This window comes from Pteropus vampyrus, unplaced genomic scaffold, assembly GCF_000151845.1.
Source record: "Pteropus vampyrus isolate Shadow unplaced genomic scaffold, Pvam_2.0 Scaffold2, whole genome shotgun sequence".
Classification (NCBI taxonomy): Eukaryota; Metazoa; Chordata; class Mammalia; order Chiroptera; family Pteropodidae; genus Pteropus; species Pteropus vampyrus.
Window position 1 is genome coordinate 17,561,155 of NW_011888783.1, and position 13,072 is coordinate 17,574,226.

Here is a 13,072-nt window from a genome sequence, read left to right on the forward strand (position 1 = left end):
GTGTGTTCCCAGGCAATAATCTCAGGAGGAAGTTATTATCATCACCCACATTCTATAGATGCTAACAATGAAGCACAGAAAAACTAAGTTCTTTTCTCAGGGTCACACAGTAACAAAAGGGATTCGACCCAGTAGTCTGTCTCCGGGGCCCAGGTGTCAGCACATTTTCTTTGCATCTGTCTGAGGTGGTGCAATGAGGAAAAGGAGGGAGTGGAGAGAAAGACTGTGGAGAGAGAAAGAAATCCAGGTATCCGAAAGGATACTCTGAGTTTCCAACATTTCCTTCCAAATTCTCCCCATTTGGTGCTGGGGTGTATACGCCCGCGTGTATGCCGCGCTTTAACCACCGAGTATATAATAAAGTGAAATAGGCCTGATTTAGGGTCTAAGACCTGGAAGGCAGAGGAGAGAGTGGCTCTTAAAGTTCCAGGAGCATGCTGTAACCGACAACCCAGAGCCGCGACTCTCGGTGGGTGAACTTTTGAGTCTCAGCACCGAGGTTCACCTCCACTGCTCCTGTGGGAGGAGTTGCCCTTTCAACCTGACAGCGGGGAGCCAGCGTTCGACACGCCGAGTACAGGCGGTTTCAGGCCCCAGGCAACCCTCCCCTATTTCCCCTCCCGGCTCCCTCTCGCAGTCCTGGAGCGTGTCGCACATCCGCTCACCTGAGCCAAGAAGTTTCACACATCTCGGCCGCGGAGCGAGTGCCAGGAGCTGGAGGCCGGGAGCATAGGCGTGGAGGACAGGCGTGGAGAACATCAGTTATGGTTTTCTTTCAAGTTTGAGAACAAACCTTGTTGAGACACATTTGATTGTACACCTCCCATCACATAATGTGGATGCTGCTGAAAGTGAAAAATGAACATCCCAGCGTTCTGAGTTTTTGTCCTTGGTGGTGATGGGATGTGGTGGATGTCACTTATTCCATTAGCGTTCGCATTCCTCAAGACCTGGACACCAAGATCTGGCAGCTTTTAGTTATAGAAGAAGAACCCTTTCTCTTGCCCACTGATTCCAGCCTGCCTGGGCTCTAAGTATCCCAGCCTATGAGTTCAGACTGGACAGTGACACCACCGCTTCAGTGGTTTAGAGCCTTGGGGGACCTCTCGCCCCATGCTGGACGCCCTCTTGGGTCAGAAAACGTAATTTTTGCTCTCTTTGCTTTAACCATTGAATAGGTAATAATTAAAATGGTCATAGATAGAGTCAAGAAGACCTAGAAGGCAGACGGCGAAATAGGATCTGAAAGTTCTGGAAGTATGCTAAGCTGACAACCCAGTGCCATAACCTTCAGGCAGAAGGGTCCTGGCTGTGAATATCCATTCTCTTCAAGACCTTTTGGGTTTACTCACACTCCATCAGACAGACAAGGTAATCCTTAGCAGAGATTCAGCAGGGACTAAAGACCCACTCTGAGCTCAGATTCACTTGCAAGGCCAGTGAGCGCCCGCCTCCAGCCCTCTTGAGTCTGTTCCAGGATTTTCCCGGGGTGGGTCCAGGGATCCCTCCAGCGCACTGTCGCGGTGCCCTGTTAGTCTCCCGAAGAAATCTCTCCTTCCAGTCCGCCCCTAGGGCCAGCGAGGCGCGCTTGGCTTGGGGACTGTCAGTGTGCCTTAGCATCTGTCCAACTCAGGTGCTCACAGCACCTACCACAAGACAGGTGGCTGTGGCTAATCCCCAGGCCAGAAACCCAGCCCCAAGCAGGAGTTGCTTTGCCTCTGTGGCCCAGACCTGAGTTCAAGTCCTGACTGTTGGGTGTCCTTAAAGCAACTGACTCGGTCTCTCTAAACCTTAGTTTCCTCAATGTAGATAATTTTGTACCCACCACATGGGTTCCCAGGGGTCAGTGAGATAACGAAAGTAAAGAGCTTCACAGAACTCTGGGTGCTCAGTAAATGCGCAATGAGTAAATGCTAGTCATTACTATTAGTTATTGCAATATATCTGCTTTGTCCACTAGACTGTAAGCTACTGGAGGACAGGAACCCTCAGAACCTGGCACAGTGCCTGACACCGTTGGCAGGAGGGTTGTGGCTGACTGAGACTCTCAAGGTCATGGGAGAGGTGAGGGAGAGAGAGGGAGAGCGAGGGACCGCTAAAGATGGGAGAAATCCGAGACAGTCTCTGAGCTGAAGGCAAAGGAGACTTGAGGATGCAGCGGAGGGGCCGCCGGGGCAGCACAGAGCAGAAGACTCAGAGCCATCAACTCTCTAAACAGCCGCTCCTGCCATCTCAGGACCCTGGACCCAACTCGCGGTCCCCCAAGAGTTTTCTCGAGGTCACCCCCATCCCACGGGTGTGTTTCCTTTATGTCCTTTCACCCAGTCAATGCAAGGGAAGAAAAAAAAGTGAGATCCAAGGATGCAGACCCCTGGGTCAGGGATCTCATCTATCTAAGGGCCAAAGAGGCTGCACCCCGAGTCCTGGGAGGCCACACTAGGGGAAACGAAGAAAACAACGTTGAAGACATTAGCACAAAACAAGGTTGAGAAATTATTGGACGAGAGTTGTCCCCAAGAAGATGCAATGTCCAACAAAGAAGGGATGAGAGCATAGGATCTGATCCTGGAAAGCTGGAGATGGGATGCTCCCATAAACCAAACCTCTACCCTCTCCTAATGCCTTTGAGTTCTAGAACAACCCCAAAGAGATTCAGAAAGTGCAGGTTCCTAGAGCTACTATTTCAGGGACGAAAATACGAAAGAATGCCTCTCACGCCAGTGGCCCGGCAACCCGTGTTTCCTGGACGGTCGATGAGACCGCAAAGTGGGGGCCGGGGGCAGTCCAGCCAAAGCGGTGTGACTGCCAAGTGAGGTAGGCGAATGAGAATAGGCCTTTCCCTCTGCACACGATGGGCGCGCTGGCGCCCACCCCGCGCTCCTTGCCGGCAGGGGGCATTCTCTCCCTTGTCACGCCCCTCAGGGTCGACTTTCTGTATAACGGAGGACGCCAGATGGTCCAGTAGAGTCAGTGCCCTAGGCCAGGCAAAGTCCTGAAATTCTGACTCAGGCAAGCGGGGAGTGGGGAAGTAGAGGGCTGAAAGCAAGGCACAGCTGACAGGTTTTCCAGGGCTTCTCACCTTCTGCTGGAACCCGGAGCTCTTCAACCAAGGCTCACTGTAAATACCATGTGACTTGCGCTATGGCAACAGAGAAATGAAGAGGTACCTAACTCAAAGGAAGTCGTGCCTACCTTCGAACCTCAGAGTTTATCCGTACTATGGGAACGATGATTCTGTCCCTGCCTGGCAAGGGGTGCCATGAGGCACCCGCGAGAGGAAACGGTAAGACTCCATGCCCAGATAAAGTGCTGCAGCGACAACCTGGTGGACACAGAAACGAAAGCAGAAAAGTCTGAGCTATTCAACTGGAATATAAGGCTAGAGCAGAGACACTGAGCTCTCCTTCCCTCATCCTTCTCTACGTCCCTGCGGAGTAAAGAATGTGGGAGGGGGGAAAGGAGGGAGAGAAAACCGAAAGAAATGATTGGAAGGAAGGTGCCCTGAGTCTGAGGAGGCAACTCTATTCCTCCAAACTCGGACTGAGCTCCGCCTTAACTCCTCTCAGACCACTATAGATAGAGCCATCGGTCTGCTCTGAGCAGTAGACGAGAATGTCAGTTCTCTGCGGTACTGTCTCCCTGACCTCAGACCAAAGTGAGGAAATCATTTGCATGTTATGATGGGGTGATCAGATAATTTGGGCAAACCCAGATTCGTGTCTGGATTATCAGAATTAATATCTCAATCTTTACTTGATTCTCCAAATGAAGTCGTAACTTCTGCACCTCCCCCCACCCCCGCCCCCTTGCTCATTGCCTCGGGTCTCTTACATACACATACAGCCCCTTGTTTTCCAGTTAAAAGGGAACTGGAGTCATAGTTCCTTCCAGGAAGATGACATTTTCTAGATCTCAGCTGACCTGGACTTTAGGCTATTAACGAAGGTTCTCACAGATAATAAAACACAACAAGCTTACCACCATGAAAAAGTCTGGAGGACATGCTTGGGCTGGGAGAAAAGGAGCAGAGAGAAGTAGAGAGGATGGCAATTGGATCTTTTATATCTCATTTTCACAGGGGGGGAAAGTTTCTATATTAGGTCGAAACAGTTACCATTGTGGTGACAGAAAGACTTGAAATTTGGAGTCAAGACACCAAAAATCAACCTCGATTAAATATCAAGAGCTTAATTTTCTAACTGGGGCCCACGAAACAGAAGGCTGAATGCAAGGATGAAGCACTGTGGTTCCGTGGTGGTGAGCCCCACCTCCCAAAGCATTTCCAACCAGCTCTCTTGTCTTCATTAGGGGCCTTCCTTAACCAGAAAGAAGGCTAGGAACAAAATCCAGGCAGATCTGAAGACGGATTACCTTCCTCATTATTCTGCAGAGGCTGAACTATGTGGATGTTGTAGCTTTAATTACATGCTTGCTTTCTCTGGGGAAGAAGACCAAAGATCGTATTTTTCAAAGTATCAACTTGTTTTCCATTAGGCCGTTGTTGTAACAAGTTCTTTCAGCGACATGTTATGTCTTTAGGAAGGAGGTGCTTCAGATGGCGCGCACTGGCACAATTTTGTGGCTTTTAATTACTATTTTGTTCTTTTGGGGGGTTTCAGAGGCTGGCGCCTCCGCAGTGATTAGACAGTCTACGGGGCCTGCCGCAACCACGCACACCTCCAGCAGGTGGCGTCATAAGGCAGGTATGAAGTAGGAACTGTGGACTTGGAGTCCAATAAACGCAAGTGTCCCTCAACTCCGAACCTCAGTTCCCAACCACCAGGAAATAGAGATATAGAGGAAGTCGCCACTTAAGTTTAAAAGAAGAAATTGCAATGATAGGGCGGAACAGGATCCTAAAGTGAAAAAAAGACTGTAAAATAGGGTTAAATGCACACAACTTTTTCTATTTGTTTCTGTAAATATACGAAGACTTGTAATATCGAGACGACTCTCTCGTCTAAGAGGTATTTCATTTCCTTTTTTGGTAAAACATTGAGTTTAGAGTTAGAATGAACTTTGAAGACCATCGGATCAGTCTGGTCTAGCTTTCCAATCTAGAGAAGAAATCTCCAAGATGGCTTTTCGGGTGTCAATTAGCCGTATAACATATGTAGTTATTCAGAGTCTCCGCGTATCAAGAAAGTGCAGGGGGAAATGATGTCAATAGTATATCGGTAGCAATAATATCTTTGAATCTATAAGGCTTTTCTCTCAAAAAGGAAAATCGTTTAAATATTATCTAATTAATTGTTCTAATATCCCTGCGGATTGGTTAGGAAGCCGGTATTATTATATAGTACGTGGTTTATGGATAATTTAAATCACTTGACTGTGTCAAGTGCCAAGTGGCTGACAAGAGTAAGTTTCAGACACTTCGAGGAAAAGCGGAGCTAGAGCTGGCCCGACTCTCTGCATCGCATTATTTTGATTAATGTTTGAAAGCTGACCTCAGACAAGAAGGTACGAATCACGGGAATAGATTGGCACTTGTACACAGAATGGGAAATGCCATTCTCCGTATTCACGCCTTCTGTCCTCCTGCCGCCGGTCACCTTAACTCCCCAGGCCACCCCCAGTCCCTTGCCTGGCTGCTCAAATTCAACAGCGGCCGGTCTGCATCCGGGACAACTGCAGCCGCAGCTCCAGCTCTGTGACACCCACCCCCGCTGCCCTGCTTTTCTGTGTGCCAGTAGCCCCGCGGGCCGGCGCTTCTCATTGGCTGTTGCTAGGTGACGTGGCCTGCGTTCACGTGACGAGTGTTAAATGCCTACCCTGCCGTAGCTTGCCCCACAGACAACCGTAAAGCTGCTGCGGGCTGCTTACCTGCTCCCACCTCCCGGAGCCCCGGCCCGGCCCCGCCACCCCTGCCCCTCCTCACTGCCCGCCCCCCGCCCGAACAGCGCTGGGCCAGGAGCCCAGAGGGCCAGGAGGCGGAGAGGATGCAGTCGGCTGCAACTGTCCCGAGCGGTGGACGGTGATCGCCTCCCCCGGAGGCGGAGTTGCCTAGACCGTTGCCACATTTCTTTTTTTCCTCCCCACTCCACCCCCCGTAATTACATTGGCTGTTAGAGGGGACCGAGAGAGACGGAGGAGGCGCCTTGCTTCCCCCCTTGTGCCCGCCACCCCTGCTCTTTCCCGTCCCAGGCCAGGATGACTGGAGTCTTTGACAGTCTGGTGGCTGATATGCACTCGACCCAGATCACGGCCTCCAGCACGTACCACCAGCACCAGCAGCCCCCGAGCGGTGGCGGCGCTGGCCCCGGCGGCAACAACGGCAGCAGCCTCCACAAGCCCCAGGAATCGCCCACCCTCCCGGTGTCCACAGCTACCGATAGCAGCTACTACACCAACCAGCAGCACCCCGCGGGCGGCGGCGGTGGGGGCTCGCCCTACGCGCACATGGGTTCCTACCAGTACCACGCCGGCGGCCTCAACAACGTCCCTTATTCCGCCAAGAGTGGCTACGACCTGGGCTACACCGCCGCCTACACTTCCTACGCACCATACGGGGCCAGTTCTTCCCCGGCCAACAACGAGCCTGGTATGTACAACTCTGGTGTCAAGGATGCCAAGTCGGTCTAGCTACTGGGAAGGGTGGGATAAAAATGTTTGGGGTGGGATAAAAATGTTTGGGGTGGGATGCCTCCAGAGCCCTGGCCTTTCATACTACCTCCTCCCGGCCCGCCCCGCTCCCTTTACCCTTTAAACCTCCAGCTGGCCGAGGGTCAGCGGGTACATCCCTCGGAGCTTAGCTGGTCGGACCAGGTGGACTCAGGGGCTGTGCGGTGCATGCCTCGTGGTAACCTCATTTCCTTGCCACCTGCTTCTCCTTTCTCTCCGGTCTGCGCCGGTCTTCCCCTTTGCTGGAGGGCCCGGCTCCCAGATTGAGTGGCTGCACAGTCAACCCGTTGCGAAGTTGAGCCTGAGAACCCGACTCCCGGCTCCCGCCAAATCCCACGCCCGGCCTCTCTGCAGGAGGGAGCTCTTGGGCTCCCCTGATTCCGCGGTTCTCACGATTCCGTTTCATTGCAGAGAAAGAGGACCTCGAGCCTGAAATCCGGATAGTGAACGGGAAGCCAAAGAAAGTCCGGAAACCCCGCACCATCTACTCCAGTTTCCAACTGGCGGCTCTTCAGCGGCGTTTCCAAAAGACTCAATACCTGGCACTGCCCGAGCGAGCCGAGCTGGCGGCGTCTCTGGGCCTCACCCAGACTCAGGTAAGGGCTCGCGGACTGGGGAGGCAGGGGACATGGAGGGTGCTGGTCTGGGATTTCCGGGAAGCAGCGAGTTGAGGACAATGTTTTAGTTTTTATATTTTTTTAAAAAAATTTTTTTAAAGGATTTAGAGGTCGGCATCTTGGGCGGTCTAACCTTCTACACTCAAAGCTGAAGTCCCCGAGGGGAAGGACAGGGTAGGCAGAAATCTGATATCAAGTTGTCTTTCCGCGCGCTACTTATAAACCGGGTAAAAGAATTGGCCCTCCTGACCCCCTCCCGCTGTCACCATCACCACAGTGCACACACGTCAGCTGTCTTGGGCTTTTGAGATGACCTTCCTGTGGCGTGGGAACCATCGCAGCCTCCAAGGCCGCGGCACGTGATCCGCCTACCTGCCCAGGGTGTCCAGTACCCACTTCTTGCTGATGGTCTTTCTACGCTTCCTCCCCTTCCTTTCCCCCGTGTTGAGTTTCCTCCACTAATGCTCTGGTCTCTTTTCCACAAAGGTCAAAATCTGGTTCCAGAACCGTCGATCCAAGTTCAAGAAGATGTGGAAAAGTGGTGAGATACCCTCGGAGCAGCACCCTGGGGCCAGCGCCTCGCCTTCTTGTGCTTCGCCGCCGGTCTCGGCGCCGGCCTCCTGGGACTTCGGCGCGCCGCAGCGTATGGGGGGCGGCCCGGGCAGCGGCGGCAGCGGCGCGGGTAGCTCCGGCTCCAGCCCGAGCAGCGCGGCCTCGGCTTTCCTGGGCAACTACCCGTGGTACCACCAGGCCTCGGGCTCCGCCTCACACCTGCAGGCGGCCCCGCCGCTGCTGCACCCCACGCAGACCCCGCAGCCGCACCACCACCATCACCACCACCACCACCATCACGGCGGCGGGAGCGCCCCGGTGAGCGCGGGAACAATTTTCTAACCCGAGGGAGACTGCGCCAGAGACTGAGAGCAGACATCCGTTATCTCAGTGCTCGCATCCAGCCAGGGGGTCCCTCCAGCAGGCCTGCCAACGCCACCCATCCCTCCTGGAGGTTGCGGCCCGGGATGGCCTGCCCCAGGCCCTGCTCCCCCGCACGGCCACCAAGAGGCCAGGAACTGAAAAGCTCCTCTCAGAGGCCCCCGGTTTGCGGCGTGGTGAAGGCCGCCGGCCGGGACCGCCTTTCCGATCTGAGCCCCGCCTCAGATTTTCCTCCCCTCCACTCCCCGCCAGGCAAAGCTGGCCGGCGCCTTCCTCGCCGCGGGCGGAGAGCTGAGGCCCGGACAGGGACGCCTCCCCCGCCCGCAAGGCTTCCTGGGCGATCTGAGGCTCCTTTCTCTTCGCCCGCCCCCAGGCTCTGCGCAGTGCTCTTGGGTTATTGACCTCCCGGGTCCTGCCTGCCTGCCCGCCCCCACACGCCTCCTTGACCCCGGCGGCCCGCCGCTTTTTTTCTGCTCTGCTGTTTCCAGCTTTTGGAGCCCCATCCCTCCCCCACCTTAGCTCTCCCCTAGGAACGCTCCCTTAGCTCTCTCCTCGTCCATCACCAGTGGAGTTTTTTTATTTTTATTTTTTTAAAAGTTTAGGTGCCTTTGCGGATGACCTCATTTTGATGTTGGGGAAAAAAATGATTTTTTAATATGTGGACACTGCAAAAAAATGTGTTTAAATTATCTTTTTTAAAACCTATTCAGGATTATTAGCCTGGACTTCGACATAGTTTGTAAATAAAGGTGTCTGTGCAGATTTTCCCACTGATTTATTTGTATAAAATATTCATCTTTTCAGACTTTTTTGTAAACCCCACTTGTGAAAACTGCGATTTAGCAGTGACCTCAGAAAACCCTCCGGTTTATTTTTTCCTTAAAATTTTTCTCAGTTAAACTAAGCTACTGATTTGGAGTTTTATCTTATCCTAAAGTCTTTGTTCTTGAAATTAAAGGTATTTTGGGGTTATTTATTATGAAAACAACATGCTCTCAATGTTGATTTTACAATATGAAGAGATTATTTAAATAAATTATTGTTTTCATTGGATGTGTGCGCTTTCTCCTTGGTGTCACGACCTGGAAGGGAACCTGGTCAGCCAAGAGTGACTGACGTCTACCTGTTTCGGAGGCTGCCAGTGCGGCGAGGCGAGGAGAGGCGCACTTGGCTCAGCATCCCCGCGGAGTGTTCGAGCTCTGCCCCCACCAGAGTCCGGGCGCGGGGTTTGCCAGCTCTCCGTGCGGTGAGTCACTCAAGCGCCCGGTGGCTCCAGCCTCCGCCCTCTGGGTCCCTCCAGAGCCGACGCCACAGCCCTGCGCCAGGGCGGTCTCTGCCGCCCCCGCGACCCCAGTGCTGGCCAGGCAGTGCCTCTGAGCCGCGGGAAACCTGCAAGTTGGAGCCCGAGCTCTGCCGAAGCCCCAGTCAGACCCTTAAATTGGACCCTGCCCTCTTTGCCTTGTGGCCCGTTTGGGACTGGCTGAGCTGAGTCACCCAGGTCCTCGGGAGACTCGGTTGGAGGTTCTGGAATGTAGGGCTACCCCGGCTCACAGTGCTGTGCTAGCCCACATGTGTGACTCTCACAGTCACATCTATACTATTGCACACGCTCATATTGAATCACACTCTTACACTCACACACAAGAACACTGACACAAGTGCATGCACACTCACATTCACATACAGTGTTATACAAACTCACATATACACACTCATGCATACATGCACACTGACACGGAGACCGATGCACATTGCTCTGCGAGTGGCATTTTTTCATCTCACAGTCTCCAAGGGGAAAGGTCCACACATCATTCAGCTCTGCTTTCTACCTTGGGTCTTAATCAACTTACTACCAACTTTGGAAGTGACCCTACTTTCTAGCATTCCCTGCAAAGGCCAGGAGTAGGTGAGTTATGCAGGCTTGAATTGAAAGTTCCTTTTCTTGAAAGTGCTGGGGCCTACAGTTGGAAGCTTCCTGGCTTCAATCACTAACTGTGACTCTGGGCTATCCACTTAACCTCTCTGAGCTGCAGTTTGCAGATCTATGAGGTAGGAGAAATAATAACAACTATCTCAGAGTTGTGAGCATTTAATGAGGCAATGATGTAACTAACATAGTGCCTAGCACATAGTAAGCACTCAATACATTTTTGCTATTTGTAGCAATATTGTTTGCTCCCAATGCTCCCCAAAAAGGAGGCTTTACTTTGCTTGCAATTATGAGACCCAGAGTTACCCAGAGGCCTTTCCAACCTCATCTAGTGTGGAAGAACAGCACTTTGGGGCTGGGAGACTAATGGCCTGAACCTCAGGCATCCCCTCTGAAGGGACCCTGCTCTACTAAGGAGGAGGTTGGGGACAAGCCAAAGAGCCCTGCTTGCTAGACCTAGGCCTCCTCTCCTCTAGGATGGTTATTCAGAACATCCTTATTGTGTCTCTTCAATCCAACTCCGCTGAAAACCAGAAATGGGATGGAAGTGACTTTCTAGGCTCAGTGTCATCATCCTGTGCAAAATCTGGACTTTTCTGGCCAGATCGTTTTAGGGCCTGAACAGAGCCTGCTTTACAACAGACTATGGTCCAGAGAGTTGGGGCTTTGAGGAAGGCAGGGAGGCTACACAACCCAGTGTCTGTTTGCATTCCTGTAGTGTTTTCCCAGGCTAGGAAGGCCTGGGCTCAAGCCCATTGACCCTGAGATTCTGGCTTTCCTAAGAAGCAGCTTCCTAGCAGACCCCCATTCCTGTCCTCCCTCCCCCAGCTACAAATTCCATGGTTTTCTTTGAGTGCCAATCGCTGGTGCCAGCCTTCCTTCTGCGGTTGACAGTGCCCTCCCCTCCTTTGCGCGCACTCCCCTCCCCCTCCTGAAACCAGTGAGGAGAGACAGGGCAGTAAATTGGCTGGTGTCGAGGATCTGCAGCAGACAAGATGATTAAGAGGCCTACGCCGGAGCGCCCGGGGCAGTGAATGTCAGCCCAAGTTGGAATCACGCAACAGGCCTTGGCATGAACGAGCCTGGGAGCCGGGAGGGCGGGCGGCTCCAGCTCCGGGGTGGGCTGAGGCCCCACAGACTCGCCGGAGTCACCGAACCTGGCACCCGGCGGCGGCGGGGTCGGGCCGGGCCAAGGCGCGCCTTTCCCCGGGAAGCCGGGGAAGCAGAGGGCAGGAGGGTGCAGGGGCCAGAGGAAGGGGGCGTTTCTGCATATGAGAAGGGCAAAGAGAAGGGAAAGCGAGGATATGGTAAGGTTCCAGAAGCGAGGGGGCGGGAAGGGGGAGGGGTGAGGAAGGAGAGAAACAAAGCTCGGCTGCGGGAGGCGGGGGCCGGCTCCAGCCCCGCCGGGGGCGACGCGCCGGCAAGCCTTTCTCACAGTCTTGCAGCCCGCTGGGAGACATGAAGCCCTGTGATCAGTCCGCGGCGGAGCGGACTCGCTCCCCACCCCCAGCGTCCGACTGCGTTCCCCAAAGCGCGAATGAAAAATGGAAATGGGAAGCAGCAATCTCGTCTCCCTGCAGTGGGAAACCAGCCGCGCACAGAACACACATAAATCTTCATTGTAGTCCCCTTCCATTTGCCCGCGTGAAATATCAGGCCAGAGACAGGATATGACAAGCGCTGGTAAGCCGAAGAAGGGAAGCCGAAGAGTGAAGAGTGCCTGCCCCCCTCGGTTCCACCTCCTGGCATCGTTGCTAGGAACTCCGGCGGAGCGCTGGCACTGAGTTCCAATTCCCCAGGCAGGCAGCCGGGGCGCACCCGCGCCCCCTCTGCTCTCATTCCCGCCACCTCCCCCCCCCACACACACACACACCGCCTCCTAGCGCGTGCTTGGCCGCCCGCCACACTGTCCTGGGTGCTCTACTGGGCGTAGACACATCCCCTCAAGCTGCCCCGAATTCCCACCGCCCGCACCGCCGCTCCCGGGCAGGGGAGGGGAGAGAAGAAAGGGAACGGATCCCGGGCCTAATCAGCGCGCCTGCAATGTGGGACCGTTTAGGAGGCTTCCCCCTCGGCTTTCTTTCAGGATTACTTGTGAAAATTGTGAATATCCGTCCTGTGCAAAGATTTCCGAGACTGGTGGGGTTGAGTCAGGGGGGAGTATCAGGTTTGTTGGGGGCGGAGAGAGCGCGGGAAGACTGGAGATTTGTTTACAAACAGTTTTGTGGTAAAGGGGGAAACGGGGAAAGAGGGTAAAGAGAGGAGTGCGGAAGTGGTCGATGGTCTCCTCCACTGTTAAAATCCCCCATCGCTTTAGAAAAAAAAAAAAATTGCCCTCCCTGACTGTAAAACCCAGAAGCAACTCCCCCACTCCAACACCGCCTCCCGCCTCTCTTCACCGAGTCCCGGTCCCAAGAACTCGTTAAAAAGTCACAAGCCAGCTCCTTTCCCTCCAGGGAACAGCGACCGTCAGTGCCTTAAACCTATTGTAGGGACAGAGACCCCTTTGAGAATGAAGCTACGGATTCCCTTTTTCATCTAAAATACAAGTCCCTTTACATTAGACTTTGGGGTCGGGGAAGCGGGTGGGTGGGACGCGTTCCGGTGGGACGCGTTCCTGTGGTCCGCGTTACACGCGCCCCTGGCCCTGTCGGACTAGGCTCTCCGGAGACTGGCGGGCTACGGCAGGGTCGAGTCACCCAAACAGCCCCAGAGAAGCCTTTTCCGACGGGATCCTCTCTCCTCACCCGGGCTCTGACCCGCAAGCTTTACCCGCTGCCCCGCCCCCTTTCCTTAAACACACCAGCGCAGGCGGACGCGGAGGCCCCGCGTTCCCCCGAGACCCCCTGGTGGGAGTTCTCCTCGCGGGGACCGGTTTGTCAGTGATTGCCACATTACAAGATGCTACATTCCACCCTAAGGCCTGGGGCCGGGCAGGGCGGAGGAGACAATATGTCTCAAGAAAAGA

The 13,072-nt window shown here is 54.0% G+C and overlaps 1 protein-coding gene across 1 annotated transcript; it reads left to right on the forward strand.

Annotated features, from left to right (window-relative positions):
• The first annotated feature begins 5,807 nt into the window (after positions 1 to 5,807).
• Positions 5,808 to 9,283, forward strand: DLX2 (distal-less homeobox 2). The gene is made up of 3 exons (XM_011357531.2): positions 5,808 to 6,544; positions 7,036 to 7,220; positions 7,728 to 9,283. The coding sequence occupies exons 1-3, from the start codon at positions 6,154 to 6,156 to the stop codon at positions 8,133 to 8,135; spliced, it is 984 nt and encodes a 327-aa protein (XP_011355833.1). The 5' UTR covers positions 5,808 to 6,153; the 3' UTR covers positions 8,136 to 9,283.
• Positions 9,284 to 13,072: the final 3,789 nt, after the last annotated feature.

What these genes read in the sequence shown, in the direction of transcription:
- DLX2 (XM_011357531.2), top strand. Translation starts at nt 6,154, where the DNA reads ATGACTGGAGTCTTTGACAGTCTGGTGGCTGATATGCACTCGACCCAG. An exon ending in CCCGGCCAACAACGAGCCTG is followed by an intron (nt 6,545 to 7,035) that starts GTATGTACAACT and finishes GTTTCATTGCAG; the next exon opens with AGAAAGAGGACCTCGAGCCT. An exon ending in TGGGCCTCACCCAGACTCAG is followed by an intron (nt 7,221 to 7,727) that starts GTAAGGGCTCGC and finishes TTTTCCACAAAG; the next exon opens with GTCAAAATCTGGTTCCAGAA.